This window comes from Petaurus breviceps, unplaced genomic scaffold, assembly GCF_028583685.1.
Source record: "Petaurus breviceps papuanus isolate PSGF00001 unplaced genomic scaffold, PetGlider_PUasm1.0 318, whole genome shotgun sequence".
Taxonomy (NCBI): Eukaryota; Metazoa; Chordata; class Mammalia; order Diprotodontia; family Petauridae; genus Petaurus; species Petaurus breviceps.
Genome location: NW_027186078.1, coordinates 457,290 through 468,177, shown reverse-complemented (window position 1 = coordinate 468,177; position 10,888 = coordinate 457,290). Strand labels below are relative to the sequence as shown.

Below are 10,888 nucleotides of genomic sequence, written 5' to 3'. Positions count from 1 at the left end.
ATTCCAGGGCCTTTGCTGCCTTAAAATAACTTCTTATTTAGAGTTAACATGACTATAGGAGGATAGGAGAATTTAAATATGCTGCCCATGGACAAGCTCAAGAGGTCATAACTTCAGGCCTTGTGGAGATGGGAGTTAAGAGATTTCCTGTTGGTTGTGAACAGCATTAAAAAGCAAACTTTTTCTTTTAATGTTTGTGAGATGATGATTAAGCAGTATGTGCTATAAGGGAAACCTGATAATGTTAAAAAATGCTAAAGAATGAACAAAACAAGAGGAAAACTGTAAAAACTTGGTTTAGTTGAGTAAAAGTAATACTAATTACATCCATGTATAAATGCTTATGTCTAGTTACCATGCAGAATAATAATAATAACAATAATAATAATGTATATCATTAAATATGTCAGATTAAATTTTGGTAGGTTTTATTTCATTACAATAGTAAGCTCTTTATATATTCCATTTCATCATCTGTTGCCCACATAGCATGGTTGTCTGCTCACAACATAAAAACATCAGAGGTAATACTGCACACCAGAGAAGAGCTTGGTTGGTGGCAGAATAGAAATAAAGGTATAGACATGAGACACGTCAAAGAAAGAATCAACAGGACTTAATGACTAATTAGCTCTAGAGGGATAAAGGAGGGGGATAAGTTAATAATAATTCCAGGGTTTTGAGCCTGGATGATGGAGGGGAACGGTGGTGCCACTGACAGAAAAAGATAGGAAAGTCAGAAAAGAGAACCACTCTGGATTCCCTGGTTATTAAGTATTTTACATGCCCATTACACTCAACAGATCACACCCTGGTATGAATTATCTGATGCTTAAGGAGTTTTGAGCGCTGAGTGAAGCCTTTCCCACAGTCGCTGCATTGATAGGGTTTCACTCCACTGTGAATTCTCTGGTGTTGGATCAGGACTGAGCGCTGACTGAAGGATTTCCCACATTCATTACATTTATATGGTCTCTCTCCAGTGTGGATAATCTGATGCTGAATAAGGTGTGAGCTTTGGCTGAAGGCTTTGCCACATTCGGTACATGTATAAGGTTTCTCTCCAGTGTGGATCTTCTGATGGTGGATGAGATTTGAGCTTCGATTGAAGGCTTTGCCACATTCATTACATTCATGGGGCTTTAATCCATTATGAATCCTTTGATGCTGAATTAGGGTTGAACTCTGGCTGAAGGTCTTACCACATTCATTACATTCATAGGGTTTCTCACCTGTATGAACTCGCTGATGAAGAATGAGGTTGGAGCTTCGACCAAAGGTTTTTCCACATTCATTGCATTCATAGGGTTTATCTCCGGTATGGATTCCCTGATGCTGAATTAGAGCTGAGCTATGGCTGAAGGCTTTGCCACACACATTACATTCATAGGGTTTCTCTCCTGTGTGGATTATTTGATGTTTCCTAAGGACTGAGCTGTAACTAAAGGCTTTGCCACACTCATTGCATTTGTGTGGCTTTTCTCCAGTATGAATCCTCCGATGCTGGATGAGGCTTGAACTCTGACTGAAAGCTTTTCCACAATCATTACACTTGTAGGGTTTCTCTCCAGTATGAACTCTATGATGTTTTATGAGGTTGGAGATTCGACTGAAAGGTTTCCCACATTCATTACACTGATAGGGTTTCTCTCCAGTGTGAACTCTCTGATGTTTCCTCAGGTGTGCACTCTGGCTGAAGGCTTTGCCACATTCATGGCACTCAAAAGGCTTCTCTCCTGTGTGAATTCGATGATGTTTGATTAGGTTTGAGCTTCGCCTAAAGGCTTTCCCACATTCATGACATCCATAGGGCTTCTCTCCAGAATGAATTCTCTCATGTTGAATAAGGTTTGAACTCCGCCTAAAGGCCTTGCCGCATTCATTGCATATATAGGGTTTTTCATTGTTGTGAATTCTTTGATGCTTCTTAAGGCTCGAGTTCTGGTTGAAAGCTTTCCCACATTCATTACATATGTAGGGCTTCTCTCCAGTGTGGTTGATCTGATGGCGTGTGAGGTTGGAGCGTACACTGAAGGTTTTCCCACATTCATTACATTCGTAAGGTTTCTCACTAACATGAGATCGCTGATGCTTTTTCAGGATTGCGTTCTGGCTGAAGGCTTTCCCACACTCGTTACACACGTAGGGCTTCTCTCCAGTGTGAACACTCTGATGTCGAATGAGATCCGAGCTTCCCCTGAAAGACTTCCCACACTCGTGGCACTCATAGCGCTTCTCCTCAGCCTGCGCTCCCACATGTTCATTAAGGGTTGGGCTCTGATTGAAGATTTTCCCATATTCATTAAATTGACATGGTGTTTCAGATACATGGATGGATGGGTGGTTAATTAAATCGGAATTCTGTTTAAAGCTTTGGTCACAGTTTTCAAGCTGATGAGACCACTCGCCGGATGAAATTCTTTGATACATAACAGGGTCTGAACTCAGGTTAAAGCTTCTGTCAAACTCATAACATTCTTGGTCAATCTCCCCTGGAGAACTCTTGTGGACCATTGTCACTGGTCTGAAATTCCTCTCCTGAGAAAGTGATTTTATTAGCCCATCTCCTTCTGGAATCCCCCAGTGTTGCTCCAACCCTTCCTCATGGTCACACCCTTCTCCGAATTCAGGTCCTTGGGGAACATCCCCTATGAGTCTTTCTAATATCACCACCTGTGAGTCCTCCTCTTCAAAAATTTCTTCTTTAACTGTCAACAACTTGAACTCAGTGCTGGTCTCACAATCTGAAACAATGAATGAAAACAGAAATATTACCTCCTATTTATCAAGCAAGAAAGGAAACTGGTGGGGAAGGAAAAGGACAATCCCATGGGAAATCAATGTGTTAAAAGGTCTAAATGACACCCTTGTGGCTAGGGAACAATGAGGGGAATGGAGAACAGAGGATGGAAAGGGTGGTGGTCACAAAGTTTAGAGGGATCCCAGAGAAGAATACATAGGATGGGAATGGTGAGGGGAATGGTGGGTGAGCAGAAGACCATGAGAAGTACAGAAGAGGAGATGGAAAGAAAAGGGATAACAGATGTGTGGGTGTGGGAATGGGGGAAACATGAATTCTTGGGAAATGTGAGGACAATGGGAACAGGGAGTGACGGGGATGTGGGTGGGAAGGGCTTCAGAGAATATGACAAGTTGGAGTAAAGGTGACAAAATGGAAATGTTACCTAGAAGATGAAACTCCCTTCAATACTCTGAATACACTTAAAAAAATGCTTATCCAGTGCCCCAAACTTCCTTGTTCCCCATCCTGGCCCACTCTGGCTCAGCTTCACCATGTATCCTTTGGCTCCTATGCCCAAAAGGGCTACTGGAGGAAGTCCCTAGAATGAGCAGACCTGGATTACTTCAGATTCATGGATTTGACATACAGTCCTACCTATTCTGGCCGTGCTAAGACAATTCTGATTTACTATTGCAGAAGAGAATTTGGCGAGGATGAGGGAAGGGGAGGAGCGGAGGTAGCTCTGGTGGTAGCAGAGAGGAGTAAATGAAATACCTGAGTGAGGGAAGAAGTTTTAAGCAGAAAAGGCAGAGGGAACCTGATAAGGAGAGCCCAAGAAGGAGGGCTCAGTTAGACTCCAGTGACCCAGGGAGGTGGGTTCAAATTATGTCTAAACTCTCATTGTTAAATCTTCAAAGGCTCCCTACTCCTACATTTCCTTATTAATAACTCCTTTATGAGACACTCAACATGCATATTTTCTCACATCTTCCATGCCTCTATTATCTACCAGCAGTTAACCCATTCACATGTGTGAATGAATGATCAGTGAAAAGGAGCTAACTTTGAAGTCACAAGGCCTAGGTTCTTGGATCATATTCACCAACTTACTAACTTTCTAATATGATCTTGGGAGATCATGGAAAGTTCTATTTTATTGGGCTGATGTGAGAATGGTAAGAAATAATGTAGGTAAAACACTTTTAACCACAAAACTAAATGCACACAAGGAATTGTTAATGCTTCAATACTTAAAGGACCTGTGGTTTCACAAATGAGAATACTCCTACCACCAATGCAGATAGTATGCCTTGGGGACAATGTGATGAGTTGCTGTGGCTGACTTTTCATAGGTGATCCTCTCTGAAGTTAGATGGGCTGGCCCTCAGACAACAGATGCAAAGTCAATCAACAGGCCTGTACTCAAATCCTTTATTAATAGCAATGATAAGAATAGCTGATCTTTATATAGTACTTAAATTTTCAAAATATGTTTCATACATTATGTCATAATATATAGTGCTTTAAGGTTTGCAAATGTTATCTAATTTGATCCTCACAATAACTCTGGGAGGCAGGTGCTATGATTATCCTTAATTTACAAATGAGGAGACTGAGGCTGAGGGGTTAAGTGACTTGCCAGGATCACAAGTGTCTGAGGTCTTCCTGACTCCAGCCCCAGCACTCCATCCACTGTACTACAGCTGCCTCGTCACAACACTATGAACCAAGTGCTGTTATTATTCCCATCTTTACAGATGAGAAAATTGAGGCTCGGATAGGTTGTTACTAACCTAGGATCATACAGACAGGAATTATCTGAGGCAGGATTTGAACCCAAGTCTACTTGACTGACTCTAGCATTCCAGTCATAATATCACACTGGCCTTGCAACCTCTGCTCTGTGGTAGCACAGGGCATGCAGGGCTTGTTCTCCAATAGCATCACCCTCAGAGACCCAGGGTCGCGTTCACTCCATAGTCAGTGAGGCACTGGAGTGAGATTTTAGTACAGAAGAATTATTATCCTTTTCCAAATGGTCAATGTCCCTAACCCTACAGTGTCCTACACTCAGTCCATGTCCCTCCCTTCAGTAGCTCTTTTCAGTCTTCTTCATGTACCCCTGTATCCCTAGACTTGAGAAATCCTTTCCCTAACTGCACTTACCCTTTTCTCAACCTGTCTTCTTGCATATGCTCTCCCTTCTGGGTTTTTGAAACACTACTCTCCTGGCTCTCATCTTACCTGTCTGACCACACCTCAACCTCCAAGGCTCTGCTCTGGACCCTCTTTTCTCTAGATACTCTTTCATCATGACATCATTACCTTCAAAGGGCTTAACAATCCATCTCTATGCAAGTGACTTCAACATTCACATACAGAGCTCGTCTTTCTCCTGAGCTTCAGTCTTGTATCACCAATTGCCTATTAGACATTTCAAACTGTATATTCCACAGACATCTCAAACTCAACATGTCCAAAACCAAAATCATGACTCCACCCCCTCCTGACCTACCCCTCTTCCAAAATTTCTTTATTTCTGTCAAATCATCCTTCCAGGCTCCCAAATTTGTAATCTTGGCATTATCCTAGATTCTTCCCTCTCCTTCATCTCTCATAGCCAATCAATTGCTGAATCTTTCCATTTCTACCTCCACCACATGTCATGCTCTGACCCTTCTCTTTTTTATACACCTATCACCTTCATTCAGGCCCTCATCACCTCTTGCCTATATTACTGCAACAGCCTCATAACTGGTTTCCCTGTCTCAAGTCTCCCCCATTCTAGTCCATCCCACATTTTCTGCCAAATCATTTTCTTTAAGTGTAGATTTGACCATGCCACCCTCCTACTCAACTCCACTGGCTTACTGTTGCCTGTAGGGTAAAATAAAAACTCCTCTGTTTAGCTTTAAAATTTTTTATTGATATTTTTGTTTTCACGGTGCCTAAATTTTCCTCTGCATCATTTGTTTCTCCCAGGGAGTCATCCTATATAACAAAGAATCTTTTATTTTTTTGAGGGGCAATTGGGGTTAAGTGATTTGCCCAAGGTCACATGACTAGTTCTGTGTGTGTGTGTGTGTGTGTGTGTGTGTGTGAGTGTGCTAAGTGTCTGAGGCTGGATTTAACTCAGGTCCTTTTGACTCCAGGGCCTGTGCTCTATTCACTTTGCCACCTAGCTGCCCCCAACAAAGAATCTTTTTCGAAAGAAAAAAAATCCTAGGCCACTAGGTGGCGCCGTGAATAGAGCATTCAAATCTGGCCTCTGACACTTAACACTTACTAGCCACTTGACCTTGAGCAAGTCACCTAACCCCAATTGCCCTGCCTTCCCCCTCCAAAAAGAAAAAAAGAAAGAAAAAAGAATCCTAGTGGCTCACCACATTAATACCAAACTTAGTATGGATACCCAACTAGATTAGCTTACTGCAGCTCAGAATTCCTGAGCTCGAGATCCTCCAGTCACAGAAGCTGGGATTGCAGGTATATTCAGCTGTGTCTGGCTCTCCAAGGCTTTTCAAAGTTCACTGAAAATGCACAGCAATCACATATGCAAAACAAGGACTCCAATGTAATTTGTCCGGGCTTTTTGACCTGAACCTACTAAAGGTACCTAGGTGTTTCTTACCATCTCCTCACTCATCTTTGGTTTTAATTCCTTGTTAACCAGTTTTATCCTAGGCAGCATATTGTTGTAGAGTTTGTTGTAATGTTAATGGAATGGGAAGATCCCTATTCATTAATAGGCCTATGTGACCACATATCAATCACATGTTGCTTTCACAGCTGTGATACATCCTGAGTCACATAGAGCCTATTGGAGGAGGAACTGGCCTAAAGGGAAGCTTGCTTAAAGGGAGGCTTGCGTGTAGGAAGGCTTTCACACCTTTTGGTACTAAGCTAATTAGGCACTGAGTCAGGAGGGTTGTGGTGCCTTCTGGCTCTCAGTCTATTAGTTGAAAACTATATATACTGGGAGGTTGGTATTTTAGTTTGGGGGCTCGCTCATGATAAGGACCTTTTGATTCCCTGGGCGAGACTCTGAGTAGCCCTTTGTTAAGAGCCGCCCCACCCCCCAACCACTCAGATGCTGGTGCTCTCCCAGTCTAGTGATGTATATCAGCGGTTGTATTATTCTGTCTAGACAGTTGGAGTCTTGTCTAGTGGATTCTTTCTTGGATACTCACTTCTTTCTACTTATCTGTCTGTTAATTAAAGTAAGATCATTAACACCTTTTAAAGCTGTCTTTCCTTTAGAAAAGCAGATCAAAGAACCTGTGCTAGCAGGTCATCCTGGGTGTGCAAGGGTGCTTGCTAATACACTTGTCTTGGAGCCAAGACTTGGGTTCAAGTCCTACCTTGATACATATTGAATACATGATTCTGGGCAAGTCACTGAGCTCAGTGTTTTAGGCAACTTTCTAAGACTGCAAATTGCAGAGAAGGGGTCAACCTGCATTGGTAGAAGGAGCTTCCTCATTTGGGAGGGTGCTATACCGATAAAACCACAGGTCTAATCCCTATCCCTTAATCCTGTTTGAAGATCATACTTCTTAACGGAGAAAACAGGAAAAGGAAAAACTGAGAATTTTTTTTCTGTCTTTTCTTCTTTTTGCATCATCTATCCCAAGTAACATGGTCCTCCCCTTGTTCTTCCTCTGACCCCAATTCGACTAAAGGAGCCCTGCTTGTTGGCGTTAGCATTCTTTGCTAACTGTAGTTTATTCTAAGCATCAGTGCCCCTGACACAGTTCTTAAAGGACTGTGCTACTCTTTGGGGTTCATTCTCAGCTACCGCTTCCAACTTCTATATGGATATTTTTTAAAATTTATGTTAGTTAAAAAAAAAATCTAAGTTGGTCAACAAGTTCCCTGTGTATCCATATTGGTCTCATTTGTAGGCTCTTTTTTTTCTTCCCCATCAGAACAGTTTGTGTATCAGGATTTGCTTCTTTAGATCATGGCATTCTCTCAAGTCAGCTCTCCCTGTAGAATTCTGAGCTATGGGATCCTAACTATACTCTCACTGGAATCTTTGAAATCCACTTTCCTCCCACCAAATCTTAGGTATGAGTAGATTAGGCTCATCTTTCTTTTCCTTCTCTAGCATGAAATCTATGATGGAGCGGTCATTTTCTCCAGAAGGCACTATCATGGGTCTACCTTGGAAACCCATTCTTTCCTTATTGCTCAGGGGTAGGGCCACTTCCCCTTACCATTTCTTCCACCTTCTAAAGAATGAAATTCTCATTACAGCAAGTCCAGAATTTAGAGGCAGCTCCTCTTTTAACAGTATTCCAGCAGATATCCAGATAGTTGAAGTCCCCCCATCATTACTTTATCATCTCCCTTTGTGAAATACTTCTGGAACTCACTGTTCATTTCCTCCTTGTGGCCAGGTGGTCTGCAGGAGACTTTCACATTTGGTTTGCTCCTTGCCTCCACCAATACTTACCCAAATATTTACCATCATGCTTCTAGTCCATGGTTCAAAGATTTCTTCTTATGAACATGACCTTGGTGATATACAATCCTACTCAGTGGAACAGGATCTATTTAATCATTTTCTTTAGAATAATGGATACCATTCTATTGCCAGATTCCAAAAAGAATTATATCAAATTAAGCCTCAGGGATACTTACAAAGCTGTACTTATCATCGTGCGCCAACAACTCTAGTTTCTATCTTATTTGGCATGTCCGTGTGCTGAGGCCATGCGTATTACTACTGTCCCTCTTCCCAGATTTTGTCTTTGGTGAATAACTGATTGTCTACAGTGATGAAAAGCACAAAATCTAAGAGGAGAAAGGGATCTTGGAAGCTGTCTAGTCCAGTTGTTATTGGACTAGGAACTCCTATACTATTCACAAATGGTCATCCTGCCTCTACTGAAAAACCTCCCCCCAAAGGAGGACATACAACCTCTTCATGTGGCCTAGCTCACTTTTGGATGCTTCTAGTGGCTGTGAAGTGTTTCCTTACATTGAGCTGAAATCAGCATCTCCATTACTTTCTCTTATTGCTTCTAGTTCTGTCCTCTAAGGCCAAGTAAAACGGGCCCAGTTACTGAGAGAGGCAATGGATGTAAGATGCAGACATGCATACTGGACGTGGCCAATGTGGGACTTTGCTTTGCTTGACTATGCATGTTTGTTATGCTTGATTAGCATATTTGTCACATGGGTTTTGCTTATATTTTTTGTTTTTTTCCAAAGTGGAGTGGAGGTGGGAGAAATGACAGGAGGAAGAAAAGAGATTTTTGTTAATTGAAACAAAATTACACAAAACTAAAAAACTAGTCATTCTTCCACATCTTCTGCAAATATTTAAAGATGGTACCATGTTTTTCTTAAGTCTGTTCTAGTTCTCATTCCCTTTAATAGATACTTGTATGGCATGCTTTCCAGTTATCTTACTTGTTGTCTTCAAGTGTCTGAAGGGGAGTCCTGGGGAAGAGGCTTGTTTTACTTGTTCCACCCAGGAAGAAAAATGAGCAGTGGGGTACAGGGTGTGGAGAGGCAGTTTGGTTCAGCTGAAGGAACAACCGAGTCATGGAAAAGTGTGAAGGGGCCTCTCAGGAGGTGAGAGGCTCTCTATCACTGGAGGATTTTAAGCAGACTGGATGACTATGTTGACAGGGCTGTTGTAGTACAGATTCCTACCCAGATATGGGGCTCTGAAATCCCTTGTAACCCTGAGGTTCTCAGATGATAAGAACTCTTGCCTTTACAATGTGACTTTTCTGGTTCTCTTCCTATTTCTTCATCTCCTTTGGTGGCTTTTTTTCCTCTTTCTCAGAGTGGGGCCCATCGACATCTCTGATGTGGCCCTTTGTTCTTTTCCCTTTATGTTGCACCCTTTAAAAAACTCACCCATTCTTGGTTTAAACTGCACAGAAAATTCTGTGTGTGTGTGTGATATGTATATCTCCTGCCTTGACCTGCCTCTCTCTGCACAACTGGCTCAGCTGTGAAAATGACTCACTTCTACTTGGTGCTTCACCAACATCTGCTGCAGAAGAGGCCAAGCTGAATTCAGCTTTTTGGAAACACTCTCCCAACAAACCATCTGCTGGGAGATTTGAGAAACACATACAGATGTGGTCAAGCCAATTGGTACAAATGAGTTTTGCATTTGTTAAAGAGTGTTTGGGGTTAGGGAGGTAGAATTAGGCAATATTTTTTGGAGGAAAGAACTTTTGAAGAAGACTGAAGAAAAGCACCTTAAGAAACACTGAGTTGAATAGAGCACCGGCCCTGGAGTCAGGAGGACCTGAGTTCAAATATGGCCTCAGACACTTAACACTTTCCTAGCCATGTGACCTTGGGCAAGTCATTTAACCCCAATTACCCTGCATTCCCCCCTCCAAAAAACAAAAAAAGAAAACAAAAACAAACCACTGAGTCTTCCCAGTTGACCTGCAGCTGTGGTGTCTCCCCATCAGAATGGGAGCTCCTTGAGAACAGCGGCTGTCTGGTTTTTCTCTTTGCATTTGTGATGCTCAGCATAGTGCTCTGCACATTGTAAGCACTTAACACAATACTTTTTCATTTATTCATTCATTGAAAGAGAGGGTTGTAGCTGTGTGACCTTGGGCAAGTCATTTAACCCCAATTTCCCAGTCTTACCCCTCCAAAAAGCAAAGAAAAAGAAAGAAAAGGTTGTAAATTAGTGAGTGGGCAAAGGGATGCCTATGGCAACAAGAGTGCCCAGGGAGGGGTAAGCACAGGGGTCAGAAAGGAGCAATGCAGGTAGCTCACAAAACACTTGTGAAGTGCCCACTGTGTGCCAGGTACTGGTGGTAGAAAGAAAAAAATGAAAGTCCATGTCCTCAGGTAGCTAACATTCTGCTGAGAAAAAGCAGTGGGAACATGGAAGTAAATAAAGAGTAAATACATTCAAATTAAACACAATGTGATTCTGGAACGGTCAGGGAAGCACCAACAACTGTGGGAGTCAGGAAAGACAACTTATAAAAGGTGACAATGCAGCAGAACCACAGGAGGGAGTGAGGAATTCTGGGAGCAGTGGAGAGGAGGCTCAGAGACAGGGGAGACAAGAATGTGGAAGGGAAAGAAAGGAAGTAGGCTTGGCTGGAATGCACAATCAAGTGCCGGTGCTGGCAGACAGGGCCACATTCA

At 42.3% G+C, this 10,888-nt stretch overlaps 1 protein-coding gene across 13 annotated transcripts in view; it reads right to left on the bottom strand.

Annotated features, from left to right (window-relative positions):
- Nucleotides 1-280: 280 nt before the first annotated feature.
- Nucleotides 281-10,888, bottom strand: part of LOC138167869 (zinc finger protein 16-like) — a 57,929-nt gene continuing 47,321 nt past the window's right edge. For 12 of the 13 annotated variants that reach the window (XM_069096833.1, XM_069096835.1, XM_069096838.1 and 9 more), the window contains one exon: nucleotides 281-2,744. In XM_069096833.1, coding sequence (XP_068952934.1) covers nucleotides 805-2,744 — 1,940 coding nt within the window. In that variant the 3' untranslated portion in view covers nucleotides 281-804. Of the gene's footprint in view, nucleotides 2,745-3,185; nucleotides 3,342-10,888 lie in introns of all 13 variants that reach the window. The other variant, XM_069096844.1, reaches the window with a different exon arrangement.